Source organism: Podarcis cretensis, assembly GCF_951804945.1.
Source record: "Podarcis cretensis genome assembly, chromosome: 1".
In the NCBI taxonomy this organism is placed as follows: Eukaryota; Metazoa; Chordata; class Lepidosauria; order Squamata; family Lacertidae; genus Podarcis; species Podarcis cretensis.
In genome coordinates this window covers 44,744,849-44,759,571 of record NC_137170.1, presented here as the reverse complement: position 1 = coordinate 44,759,571, position 14,723 = coordinate 44,744,849, and the positions used below count along the sequence as shown (strand labels likewise).

Below are 14,723 nucleotides of genomic sequence, written 5' to 3'. Positions count from 1 at the left end.
ATTTCTGTTCTCATCCTGAGGTAAAGTTCTTAACCCGAGGTACTACTTCCAGGTTAGCGGAGTCTGTAACCCGAAGTGTTTGTAACCCGAGGTGTTTGTAACCCGAGGTACCACTATACCGAGGTACCACCTTTGGCAAACATGCAAGCTTGCAGGCTGCTCCCAGAGAGGAGACTGCAGTTGTTTTGCTCCTCTTTTGGTCTTCCTGCTGCTTCGCTGCTATAAATTCAGCCATGTCATTTCATCTGAACCTGGGATTGCCTCAGACAAACCCTGAGTCCTGGCTTGGACAACATGCTAAGCCTAACCATGGTTTCATTGCAGCCGTGCAGCAGCAGAAGAACCAGGGTCACCTCTGAGAACTTTCATGCTTGCACATTTGTGCTAAGCCATGGTTTGGCTGAACATTATATCCTCTGCAGCTTTCCTTGGATATACACTAGCATATCAAAACTTAGCTCCAGCTCATACATATATTTAACTGAGATACAGACCAACCTTGTGCCTGTATGCTCCGTCTAGGAACTGCTCCTTCCCTCTTCCCTTCTTGGCATGCCATGATTGAAAATTCCCTGTGTTAATTAACTATAGTTTCCTGTTAAGATGTAACAAAACAACATTAATGAAGTTTGGAACAAGTCAAGATATGAAACCAACTTCAAACTGTGATTTCAAGCCATGGTTTGTTCCGAGTTTATTAGCCATAGTTTCCCAGTTCAGATGTTTAATAGGAAGCAATGGTTACGTAATTATCCCACGAAATAGTCAACTACGACAGAAGGAGGGAAGCTGCAGCGCAAAGACAAGGTGTATAAGCACAAAGGCTTGTTCATATCTTGGTTTCGTAAGCCAAAATATGTATTCCAAACAAGCAATCACTTCACTAATAAAGCTGGCAGCAATACCCAAGATTGTGGAACTCATGAAAAGTGCTGTAGTAATCGCTGGTATTGCTGCCAACATTATCCATAATTGCACCATTCACATGTCATGATATTCAAACGCAACCCTAGGATACACATGGTGGCAGTGTGCAAGAAAAATATATTACATAAACTGAACCAATGGTTTACAACATACTTCATTCTATGTCTGCTAGTCATGGGAAGAGACAAAGTCATAGGGAAGGTACGGCAGCCACAAACAGTGGAAATCCTGCTTCCACCCCCCTCTGGTTGCTGGGATTTCAACAGCAACTGTCATACAACTTCAGGCTTATCCGTGAAGCTTTCCACCAACTCCTCCATTACTATTTCATTTTCTTTTCAATTTGATAACAAGGAAGTGCAAGGAGGAAGACTTCCGCAGGACAACCTTTGCTAACAAAGCTAAGAGAATTACATAGTATACGTATTTTCCGAATCTTTTACAGCCTTTAAAGCTAGAAATGCGCTCTCAGACACACAGAGGATCCCGATTTCACTCTCAGTTCAAGACTCCATACTTGGAAACAGGCAACTGCAAGCTGCATTATACACCCACCCCTGGCAAAGCACCGCAGAACTCAGTAGACCCATCTATTCTAGTTCTCAGGTTTTCATGGAAACACTGGCAAGTAATCATACTGACTTGAAACATTCAAGAATCACCATCTGAATTATAACATTCCCATATCTGAAATATTACAATTTTTTACATGCTTGGCTTGAGAGTGATGAACCCCCTTGATTGGCATTAAACCATCCACTGCCTTAAAACATTCAGTTCTGTGAAGAAGCCACATGTGAGGCACCCACCATATTTGTCCACTGACAAATGCTCCCACACTAATACTTGTTACATACTACAGAAAGTCCAGGGTTAACAGGTGCTCTGAAGCAACATTGCTGGAAGGCAAGACAATGGGGGAGAGATACGTCTTATCACTCCCAAATTGACCTGTTTGTTGTACACTTTCATTTTTAAAGCTAGGATAGACCACTGGTCTGTTCACAGAACGGAAGACTTTGCTTTAGTATTATTCGCAGTCTTAGGTAAAGGTAAAGGTACCCCTGCCCGTACGGGCCAGTCTTGATAGACTCTGGGGTTGTGCGCCCATCTCACTCAAGAGGCCAGGGGCCAGCGCTGTCCGGAGACACTTCCGGGTCACGTGGCCAGCGTGACAAAGCTGCATCTGGCGAGCCAGAGCCGCACACGGAAACGCCGTTTACCTTCCCGCTGGTAAGCGGTCCCTATTTATCTACTTGCACCCGGAGGTGCTTTCGAACTGCTAGGTTGGCAGGCGCTGGGACCGAGCAGCGGGAGTGCACCCCGCCGCAGGGATTCGAACCGCCGACCTTTCGATCGGCAAGCCCTAGGCGCTGAGGCTTTAACCCACAGCGCCACCTGCGTCCCTGGTATTCGCAGTCTTAGCTGGATACAAAACAGAAGCAGTGAACAATTTCTGTTGGTGAAACATCACAATATAAAACTTATGTGCCTCACAGAGTTATTCAGTCTGCAGTTAAGGACCAGATTGCACTGGTTAAATCTTAGCTTACACACAGTGATCCTAGCATCTCAAAAAAAGAAACAGAGTGGGAGGGGAGGCAATGCTATTATTGCAGAAATCCAGGATATTACATATACAGAGGTACATGCATACGATCATACTGCTCATTATGCTGGATTCACAGCAGAGGCTGTGCCTACAGGCCTACAAATCTATCACTTATACAGTGTTTTCCATCTGCTGGAGGTGTCTTTAACAAAAGTAAACAACACTGTACTCATATGAGATCAATGTCACTGCCGCTTTACAAGTTATTCCTGCCTAGAAGGCACCACTATAAAACCCATATGCACTTTCCTTATGGAATTTACCTTGCCTGCAGGTTTCCCCTGTATGTATTTGCACCAATCTACTGATGGAAGGGCATGCGCACACAGAGAAAAAAGCCCACATGCGAAATTATCAAACTTCTACACAACAGGTAATCTTCATGTAGCCTTTTTCTTATGCACACAAAGCATTTATTTCACAGCAAAGCTGCAAGTGTACTGTATAAGGCAAGTACACTTAGCCGGAAGCCATCCTCCACTGGACACAGACCAAAGAAGGGCTTACTCCAGAGTAAACATGCATAAGAGTTACACTGTGAGGCCGTAATCCTATGCACACATACCTAGGAGCAAGTCCCAGTGGGGCTTCCTTCTGAGTAGCCTAAGACTGCGCTGAGTCTCTAAGATTACGCTGCCTATCGGAATCGTGCAACCTGCGAAGGAACCTCGTTCCAGGCTTCAGAAGGCCCAGTGCCAAAGCGCGGCGCTACGGATTAACTCGTCGATTTGAGCTTTCCGAGGCAACTAAACTCTTGACGACGGGGCGCCGCTGCCAGGAAGGCAGCCGGTCCCGCACGTGCGCAGCGCCTGTGCCCGACACCCGGGCCGCCTCTCCGCGCCTCCGCCACGGCGCCCCTTCCTCCTCCTGGTCCCGTGGCGGGCTGTCCGTACCTGGTGCGTTTCCTCGCCATGCTCCAGGTGGACGATGCCCTGGCTCCTGCTCTCCGTGTCGCTGAGCAGGTCATCCTCGGAGTCCTCGAAGAGCGACGACGACCCGGTGGAGGAGAGCGACGACGTGGACAAGCGGCGCGACGACGACAGCAGGTCCGCGCTGAGCCAGGCGCCGTCGGGCTCCGTCCGCGGGCGCCCGGCCGGGCTGCGCCGCGCCTCATCGGCGTCGTCCTCGGGGGTGACGGTCAGCTGCGGGATCACCGGCGGCAGCACCCCGTTGCGCGGCCGGCAGCTCTTCTTGGCCGGCTCGGGCAGCTGCTTGCTGGGGGCCGCGCAGCGCGCCTCGAAGAGCGAGCGCAGCTCGCCGACGCTCAGCCGCTTGCCCCGGCCCAGCTCCGGGCTGCCGTCGCCGCTACTGCCGTCGCGGGAGCCTCGGGGCTCCATGGAGGAGGAGAACGAGCTGGAGCTCCTGCTGCTGCTGCTGCCACAGCCGCCGCCCGCAGCCCAGCAACTGTGTGGGCGCGCCGCGAAGACAGCAAGCGGCGCGGCCGGGGAGCAGGAGAGCCCGCGCTGGCGGGCTTCTTCGCGGGGAAGGGCGCGCCGGAGGGCTCGAGCCGCCGCCGCACGCGGGCGAGCATGGCCAGCCCCGCGCCCCGTCAGACCGACGCTCGCCTGCTCCGAGAGCCCGGTCGGCCCATATGGGTCGCTCCAGACTGTTGCTCCACGCTGCCGTCAGGCGCCTCAGGCAACCGCGGAGAGGGAGGAGCCGCCACCAGCGCCCCGCCCCGGCCAGGCCGGCCCGCCTCGCCCCGCTCCTGCTTCCCCCGGGTACTTTTAACTGACGCCGCCCCTGCCAGGCCCCCTTTGGTTTCTCTTTCAATGAAACTCCTCTCCCGACTGCGGCGAGAAAGAAGAAGCGCACAGCGCCCCCCCCCCAGCCGCGCGGCTCGGCGGAAAGAAGCGCGCCTCAGGCTTGGCGGGGAACCGCTTCCCGCTTCCCCCGCCCGGAAAGCTTCCGACTCAGCTCCCAGGAAAGGGACAAAGTTCAGCGCGCTCCTCCTGTCTCTTCGCGTGGCACCAGGGGCGGGCAGTTACGCAAGGAAACAGCACCGTGAAATGCCTTTGCCCACTTGGGATGGGACGGTTGGCAAGCGCAAACATTTCTGATGATCAGAGCAGCTAACGTGGCTAGCACACCGCTAAATGTAATTGAAATAGCATGGAACAGATAAGGTCAAGTTGAAACATTGATAGAAGGCGAGAAGAGGGTTCCTTCTCCTGCTCCTTCTTGGCTAGAGCCATTTTTATGGACGAGAGGCCCATTTTCCTTCTGCTTACTTACTTCAAATGCAAAGCACACAAATCCCACAGGGTCACTTTCAGAATTCAGCATCCTGAAGTTAAGTTTAGTCATGCAGCTGAATGAAGTAGCATAGCCTCTCTCTCTCTTTCCCAAATCTCCCTTAAATAGAAAAATAGCATGTCAGTGAGAAGCCTAAATCGAATCCTTCTCCCCAGCATGGTGGTTTTCTATGGTCCTGAAAGTTCGTTTGAGAATAGGATGTTGGACCAGATGGGCCATTGGCCTGATCTAACAGGCTCTTACAGTTTATTTTTAAGATTAAAGAGCATTCAAAGATGTTCTTTCCCCAACCTGCACCTAAAATGGTACAGCCAAGAAAAGCTTTATTTTTTCACACCCCTTCAATTAGTTGCATATATATATTACTTAGTCACTAGAGTAGCCTCTCAAATCCTTGTTAATTCACAACTAGAAAACATGCCTAATGTTGCAATCTCAGCCCCCCCTCACCTGGAAAAAAAGCCCCATATAATTCAAAAGGTTTTCCTTAGAGTAGACAAGGTTAGGCTTGTTATGTAAAGCTGTAATTCTGTACCCATTTACTTGGGAGCAAACCCTATTGAAGTCTATGGGACAAGCTACAGAGTGGAAATGTATTGTCGGGTTGCACCATTAAGAAGAGAAATGTGAAAATGAAGCTGACCTAGAAGGCCAGAACTGTAACTCTGGGACAAAGGAAGTGAGGAAAAGAGAAGAGGTTGATTCAGAGGAGCAAAGGAACAGAAAAAAAGGAAAAAATGTGAAAGAATAAGTAGGAATGTAATCTCTTTCCCTGCCCCCATCAGGGTTACTCAACATGAGTAAAAAATAAAATACCCAGGGCAGGCATAATGCAAGTCCAGCATTTTTCTGCCTTCAGCCTCTAGCCCTCCTTCTCATCACAAAAAAAATATATACCAGAATAATATTCTGTCAAATTTCCACTCACAGAGCTGCTACTGCTACTCAGTCTGGCTGTGCAAAGAGGAAAAACCTCTGCAAGCCCAGAAAAAGATCCATACCCCCAACCCCCACAGAAGAAAACACACCTGTGATTGGTCAGGATGATTGAAATGGAATATCAGATGCAACCTTTAGGCAGGCAGGTGATTCAGAACAGCAGCCCAAACCCAAAGTTACTTCTTGGGCCCTGAGGGGCTACTCTGATTGGCTAGTGCTGCTGATGAGGGAACAGAATGACAAGAGTGGAAGCCCAAAGGAGTTCTTCAGGTGAGAGTTGTTGCTTTTTTAAAAAAAAAATAGGTTTCCACCCCCTAGAGACAGATGTGGGAATTGCTTCCCACAGGTTTTATGATTGGCTGGGGTGGACAGAGAGCTGATTGGCTACCACAGGAGATGGAATGACAGGGAGTCTCTCACACTTCTCAGTTACGGTAAGTGGAAATTTAAGTATCAGAAGCGAGTAAAAGGTTGAGCTATAGTTTTAGAGTGTTATTCTGATCATTTGTGGGGTAAGATACCTGGGAGGGCTGTGATCCCTGAGTCTTAATTATGTATCCTCTATTGGTTCACTCCACTTCTACTACTGTACTTATAAAATTGTTTGTGATGGCAATGAGTATTGGCCCTGCCAGCTGGGGCTGATAGAAGTCTACACTCCCCCCTGTATTAAACCAGTTTTGCTGTCGGTTTTGGTACAAGCAATGGAGACCGTTAGGTGCAACATTTTCTTCCTTCATTGATGACAACCAGTATTCCCTTTTTGGAAATGTTACCAGTTGGTTGAGAGCTGTTGAAGGACATGCATGTGACCCATGGAAATATTCCTCAAAAATATGACATCCAAGGTCCTTTGCATTCTTTCCTTTCTCAAAAGACAAACAGCACAATCCTATGCATGTCTGCTCAGAGTTAAGCACCACTGAGTTTAATGGAGTGTAACTCTCAAAAATGTGGGTATAAGACTGCAGCCTAAACTTTGTCAGCAAGTGGCTAGATTCTAAAGCATCAATAAAAAGGGGGGGGCTAAAACACTCCAATGTACCTGTAAATAGCAATTTAAAGTGTTTTTCCTTTTTCACACTGCTTCCACTGCTTCCGTGAAAAAGTATGAAAGTACCTATGAAAAAGTATCCTTTTGTGTCATGGATTGATTAACTTCAAATTTCTATGCTTAGTAGGATACTAACTAATATCCTTTAATTAATATAATTTACCATCATACCACACTCCAAACACACACTGAAAGGACATAAACAACAATCAAATCTCAGTTTAATAAGCCAAGATAATAAGCACAAAGCCACCTCACAGCTCCCTTTGTTCAAGCAAAAAACAACAACTGCACAGTTAGCCTTAGCTTCTTGTTAAGCACCAACCAGAGATTATGATTAATGGTTTTCAAACAATCCAGAAAATGTATACAAAGTTTAAAGTTGGCTCGTGCATCCTAGTTTGCTCAAAAGCCATTAACCATAGTTCCTGTTTTGGGATGTAACAGGAAACAATGGTTAACTGCATCTCCCTGGGTTGTTTAGTCACTCACACTAAGGAAAGAATGAAGCAACTACATGTACAAGGTTGCACACATATCGACTTATTAAGTCTAGATTTGCTCATCTGAATGTGACCAGAAAGTCCGCCTTTGAAAGAAGGGGTAGAGAACTTGCATCCTAGGAAGCTCATGTGGCCCTCAAGTTAATTATATGTGGTTGAGGAAAGCGGGGGGAAGGGGGAGATAGGAATGGTTGGCTAAAATAAATGGAGCAGTGAGAAGATGGGGGGAAGAACTGAGTTCATACTTGTAGCTAGAGCAGGGGTCAGGAACCTCCAGCCCAGGAGCCAAATGTAGGCCTCAGTCAGGTCACACATGCCGTCTTCCCAGGCCACCTCCATGACAGCTCTGCTCTGCACTCTTTTTGAGTTTTTGCCTGGCTAGAGTTTGTCCTTGAACTCTCATAATGCCTCTTGCTTTCCTGGATAGAAATAGGTATGTGAGTGTGTAGCAACTGTCTACCATACAGAAGTAAAATTTACATTCCCATTGCTCTGCCTCCTTTTGCCTCTGGCCCGACCCACCTAAGTTGCCAGAAAGGAATGCAGGGCAGGGCAGCTGTCTCAGATGTAGAGAAAGAAGCCGAGAAAGAAAATGGGATGGCCGAAAGAGGAACGAATGGCCCTGCAGGATTCTGGCTCCGGCTCCCTACAGATCGTCCTTATGGGAATGCAGCCTTTGACAGAGGAAAGGTTCCCTAAAAACAGGATTTTTAACTAGCAAGGATAATCTTTACAGTGGTTCATGAAGTGGTACATGCATTCTTACACAACCTACGACCTATTAAACAGTAGAGGAGGGAGAAAAACTCCCTCCCCCCCCTCCCCGCGGAACACCCACACACATTTTTATTAAATCAGTTTGTCTCCAGATTCACTTCTGCAAGTTTCGACAACGTCTGTGTCCAAACAACATGCATGATTCTCTTAAGATTACAAGGAAACTCATGAGGGCCAAGTGACAGTTCTACTTGGCTTGTATTCTTCCTAGCCCTCTGATGATGATCGCATGGTATGGTTAATGGAGAAAGCTGTCTCTGAAGAAGTCGAGGAAAGAATGAGGTGGTGTTATGTACAGTGGTACCTTGGGTTAAGAACTTAATTCATTCTGGAGGTCCATTCTTAACCTGAAAATGTTCTTAACCTGAAGCACCACTTTAGCTAATGGGGCCTCCTGCTGCTGCCACGCCGCCAGAGCACGATTTCTGTTCTCATCCTGAAGCAAAGTTCTTAACCCGAGGTACTATTTCTGGGTTAGCAGAGTCTGTATCCTGAAGCGTCTGTAACCCAAGGTACCACTGTATTGAGCTGAATCCTAGAACAATAGGATCCAGAATGCAGCAGTCTGATTGGTCTGCAGGAGCCACCCAATCCAGCTCCAGGTTGAAGTGAATCAGCGACCTGATTGGCCTGCAGGAGCAGCCAATCAGGCTTCTGGAGGAGGTGAATCCGCAACCTGATTGGCCTACAGGAGCAGCCCGGAATTAGCCAGTCACGCGGGGCCCATTGTGTAAATAATGTATGTATAGCTAGACGTTTTGTGGAAAGTTTCATTCATTGCTACTATGAGCTAAATAAAGAGCATGAAATTCACACTCAACTCTGAGTATATTTCAAAGACAAAATGAGACAAAAATATCTGTCCAGGTATGCACTTCCCCATGTTTTGTGGGCAACGCCATTTGTACTGAGAATTCCTTTTCTGTGATCTCAAGCAGGCAGGCATGGCCCTTGGTCTTTCTGTGGGGACAGCAAGCCTACCTGTAGGGTACATTCTCCAACTGCTCCAGAGAAAAGGGAACAAGGGGGAAAGGAAGCTTGCCTCATCCTTCCCCAGTCTAATGCCCTCAGTATGTTATGGACTGCATCTCCCATCAGTCCTGACTATTGGCCATGCTGGCTGATGGAACTTGGAGTCCAACAGCACGTGAAGGACACCAGGTTAGTGAAGTCTGGCATAGATAACGATCTGTCCTCAGATCACAGTGATGTGTAATTGTGCCATGAATGCACGCATGCGAGCGTGCAGCTAGGGGCTCATGCAGTTCATAGGAATCATCACTCCCATGGTATCAGTATGGCTGCACGTGCTGAATAATGAAGAGGCATTTAATCAGGCTCTTTGAAGTGTTGTTAAATCAGCACCTGATTTGTTTCCATAGCTCTGCTGCACATTTCAGCAAAATGGAGTGCAATGGCATCCCCACCCCCTCCCACCAGCAGTCAAAGTGGAACTAGAGCTGGATTTTCAAGTACTTTGGTGATCCTGCACATGTCTTTTGCGAAGCATCTTCATCGCTCTTCATTAATTTACATATATAATTGAGCATCATTCACTTGCTGCTGAAATATCCTTAAGTCTGATGTGATGTCCGTTTGGTAAGCAGACTTTATACACGGAAAGCTTCTATATTTTGCTATAAGTTATCTCTTGCCCTAAACTGTGTACTGCAATGGTTGCTGAGTTGTTCATTTTACAAATCCCCATATTGACACACAAATCTTTGTCCTGGCTGGCACAGAGGACAACAGATGGATGAGAGAGAAGCTAGCACTGAGCTAGTTATGGGCTTGGGGACAGAGTAACAAAGAGGGAACAAATTAAGTTGCAATGTTTTGGAAGTTGCCTGGGCGATTCAGCTGCAATACAAATGCTAGCTTTGTTTTTCATGTGAATATAGCATAACCAGTTTGCCCTAGTTAACAGTAGGACAGCAGAGAGCTCGTAGTATCTTGCAATGCAACATTACACCCAAGGTAGGTTTTTAAAGAAATAGGGAAACATCCCATGAACGCAAGAGGAAGTGTTAAGAACTTTCACCTTGAAGGTTTTTGTTCATATTTATGAATGAAGCCTCCAAAATGGCCTTTCTCTAAATTTCTCTGAAATCATAGATGAAGGTGAATTATATCTTACTGGAATCTGTCACAGAAGGACTGCGGGCCCTCATGCACGATTAAGCAACTGAACAAGCACTTCTGCTATTTTTTTGAAGTGTCCACGGAGGCACAGAGAGATGATCCATTGCTTGACATGTCTTGAATCAAGATGGGGATGAGACTAAAATCAGGATGAAAACTCCTGTGTTCCTGCCAGTTCTCAGAGATGCTGTCATATGCACTCCTACATACTTGGGTTTTCAGTTTTCTTCCTGGCAGTTGTAATGTATCATTTTAGGTAATTACTTTACTGCTGGATTTTCATATATCATAGCTTTTTATTGCTAGCAGGGAAATTCCTTATAATTTAACTCAATGGCAAAAAGAAATGTATCCCCAAGTACTTTGTTGCAGGGTGGTAGCAGGTTGGCGGGGGGTGTTGTTTTTCGCTCTTTGAACATACCCTTTTGATTAAAGAACAGAAACGCAAAGCCTCCATAAGCCACATTGAAAATATGGCCATATGTTCATCACTTCTCTCTCTCTTTTTCCCTCAAGGAGGGTATTTCCGGGAAAGGAAGGGTGGTGTGGAAAAAACCCTGGCTTTTCTAGTTCTTTATAACAAAGTTAAAAACAATTTGCATGATAGGTGCTGGACTTGTTTGTCTAAAATTTGGCAGATTTCTTACCCAGGGACATCTTCCTCATGACCCCAGTTTTTAAACTGATTGCACCACTAGAAGAGGGTGTGTGTGTTTTATTTTTACTGCAGGGGAAGCGATGCACCCATTTTGGGGGATTTTAGCAGGTTTCATCTCCCCAGAAGGGGCAAGCATACCTGCAGTTTCCAACCCATTCTGACAGAAAATAAAAAAGTTAGAGGATATATATGTGTGTGTGTGTGTGTGTGTGTGTGTGTGTGTGTACACACACACACGTTACCTACACAAAAACCTTTGTACAGATCTGCCTGAAATTTCTCAGGTTTAATTCACTCCAGGGGTGAGGTGGCTCTTTTGTCTGCAAATTTTGTTCACTTATGTGAGAAAAAAAGATTAGTATAGCCATTTTTGAGGGGTGTGTGTTAAAATAAAACTTCAGACTTAACAGATCCGTTTTATACCTGAATAACAAATTGAAACAGAACAGCGCAGAGCAGATCTGAAATGGATTGGGTTGCTTCAAAACACTGTGGACACAGATACAAGGCAAACCTTGTGACTGCATGCCCCTACCACATATTTACTATTTTGCATATTATGGGATGTTATTACACATCCCTTAAGAAAATTTGGAATATAATTTAATTGATCATGGTTCTTCTAGAGGTGGGAACCTGTGTTTGTGGTAGTTCATACATATTTTTATGCAATCAGGAATTTGAAAACATAGTAGTCCATTTTGTTATTATTGTTATTTATGAGTGAAATACCCAGCATTATACTATGGGTGAAGTATGACTCTGCATATCCTAGAGACCTATGAGGTGGATTCCATGCATTTCTTTGCGCTCTGTACATATATAAACTTTGCAGCGTCAGCGTCATACCCCACTCAACAGAAGCCTGGCTGCCCAGTGGACCAGTAGTGGTTGGTTTTGTGTCCATGGAATCATTACTCCCAAATGAAGTACAGTGGTACCTCGGGTTAAGTACTTAATTCGTTCCGGAGGTCTGTTCTTAACCTGAAACTGTTCTTAACCTGAAGCACCACTTTAGCTAATGGGGTCTCCCGCTGCCACTGCGCCGCCGGAGCACAATTTCTGTTCTCATCCTGAAGCAAGGTTCTTAACCTGAGGTACTATTTCTGGGTTAGCGGAGTCTGTAACCTGAAGCATATGTAACCTGAAGTGTATGTAATCTGAGGTACCACTGTACTTTATTTTCCCAAAGGACAGATTATTAGTACAGTTGTACCTTGGATCCCAAATGCCTTGGTACTCGGACATTTTGGTTCCTGAACGCCTGAAACTCATAAATGAGTGTTCCGGTTTGCACACATTCTTTGGAACCTGAATATCCGGTGGGGCTTCCATGGCTTCTGATTGGCTGCAGGAGCTTCCTGCAGCCAATCAGAAGCTGAGCTTTGATTTCTGAACGTTTTGGAAGTCGAACTTACTTCCAGAATGGATTCCGTTCGACTTCCAAGGTTCAACTGTAATTCAGTAATGTGGAGATGGGAAAGGAGTACCGGCAACTCCCCCATTTGCAAGGGGGTTGTGTTTCAACGAACCACACGCATCGGTGTGGTATGTGTAAGCCCACCCCGTTTCGGGGTCCAAAACAGTGCACATGCCAGTCGTTTTGCATGTGCTGAGCACACACAAATAAAGGGTTGCCTGTACTATATCTGTTCCTTGTCCCATGGGTTCCCAGTTTCAAGATGACAGTCAGTCTTTTGAAAAACTCTAAACACCGACACTAATCATGTTAGGTCCCACATGACTGGATATTCCTCCATAATAAAAATAGAAAACGAAAATAGCTCACATATTCTATATGTGTTCATGAGGGTCTGAACTGGTAGCAAGTGACCAGGAATGAGACCTTGGGGTCAGAGTGAATCGCTCTAAGGTGTGCAATGGAAAGGGGATTGGAAATGAAGCTGCCAATATCATAGTGCCATCGTACAAATTGGCTGTGTGACCACACTTGGGAGTACTGTGTACAGTTCTTGTTGCCTCACCTCAGAAAGGATATTGTAGAGCTGGGGAAGATTCCCCCAAAGGACAACCAAAATGATGGAGGGGTTGAAGGAACTCTTCTATGGGGAATGTTTAGAGAAAGGGTGAGTAAAAGGGGTCACAAGATATAAAAATTAGGAATGCTGTGGAGAAAGTGAATAGAGAAAAGTTTTTCTAATACAGTGGTACCTCGGGTTACATACGCTTCAGGTTACATACGCTTCAGGTTACGCACTCCGCTAACCCAGAAATAGTGCTTCAGGTTAAGAACTTTGCTTCAGGATGAGAACAGAAATCGTGCAGCAGGAGGCCCCATTAGCTAAAGTGGTGCTTCAGGTTAAGAACAGTTTCAGGTTAAGTACGGACCTCCAGAATGAATTAAGTAATTAACCCCAGGGACGCAGGTGGCGCTGTGGGTTAAAGCCTCAGCGCCTAGGACTTGCCGATCGAAAAGTCGGCGGTTCGAATCCCTGCAGCGGGGTGCGCTCCTGCTGCTCGGTCCCAGCGCCTGCCAACCTAGCAGTTCGAAAGCACCTCCGGGTGCAAATAGATAAATAGGGACCGCTTACCAGCGGGAAGGTAAATGGCGTTTCCGTGTGCGGCTCTGGCTCGCCAGATGCAGCTTTGTCACGCTGGCCACGTGACCCGGAAGTGTCTCCGGACAGCGCTGGCCCCTGGCCTCTTGAGTGAGATGGGCGCACAACCCCAGAGTCTGTCAAGACTGGCCCGTACGGGCAGGGGTACCTTTACCTTTACCTTTACCACTGTACTGCTGGAACATGGACATCAAATGAAGCTGATTGTTGGACAATTTGGGACAGACAAGAGTCAGTATTTACACATTCCAGAGTTGAACTGTGGAATTTGCTCCCACAAAATATAGTGATTGCTACCAACAGTGTCAAATGAGGACTAGGTAAATTTATGGAGGGTAAAGCTATCAATGATTACTTAATCACAATAGCTATGTAACCTCCAGCGCCAGAGACAGTGTGCCTCTTTGGGAATTATTACTATTACTATTTAATTGCTATACCACTTAATATATAAATATATATATATCTAAAAGGTGTACAAAAAACTGAAGCATCAATGGACAACAAAAACAAAATACAAATACACAATTACATATACAAATTACATTAATGCAATGTTATTAATCGATATAAATCAATATCATTTCATTTTCCTTCTGACCTACCCTCGCCACCTCCAGGATCTTGTCCAGGCTCCAAACAAACTCTCAGCTCACCCATAAAAGTCTCACAACAAGCTCCTCGAGACATCACCCTGGTATCTCACTCTAGACTTGCTTTTTATGGTTTCCCTCCCGTATGGATTTTTTTGTACGTGAGGTCAGACTGGTCTTATGATTGAAGCTCATTCCACAATCTAAGTATTCGAATGGTTTTTCAACCCTGTGTGAATTATTTCATGTGGGGTGAGATGTGCCTTGCTAATGAAGCTCTTTCCACAATCCGAGTACTGATATGATTTCTCCCCTGTCTGAACAGATCATGAAGGCTGGGCTGAAACTGAACCATATGTGGGGAGAATGTTGTTGCTCTGAGGTCCACCTTGCAGGCTTCCCACATGCATCTGGTTGGCCGCTGTGAGAAGATGCTACTGGTCTCACCTGGGGTGCTTACGTTCTAAAGCAACTTTCTCTGTTTCAAGGGGAGACTGACCTCTAGCGGCTGATACTGAGGACAGAAAATGAAGGTGGAAGGAAGGGTTCACTGGCCCAGCTGAAATCTTTCAGGCCGCGCTCCTCAAACAATTAAGCTCGAAAGGCTCTCTGTGTGTACTACCTGGACTTTGAATCAGCTTCTACTCACCACAGAACAGAAAGGGCTTCAATCCGCTGGAGAT

General features: G+C 46.3%; 1 protein-coding gene across 1 annotated transcript in view; it reads right to left on the bottom strand.

The window, feature by feature from the left end:
* The window catches only part of ITPKA (inositol-trisphosphate 3-kinase A), a 60,460-nt gene extending 56,049 nt beyond the window's left edge, over positions 1–4,411 (bottom strand). Inside the window, exon 1 of the mRNA XM_079964923.1 lies at positions 3,433–4,411. Within this exon, the coding sequence (XP_079821049.1) occupies positions 3,433–3,876 (444 nt within the window). The 5' untranslated portion in view covers positions 3,877–4,411. The remainder of the gene's footprint in view (positions 1–3,432) is intronic.
* Between the last annotated feature and the right edge of the window lie 10,312 nt (positions 4,412–14,723).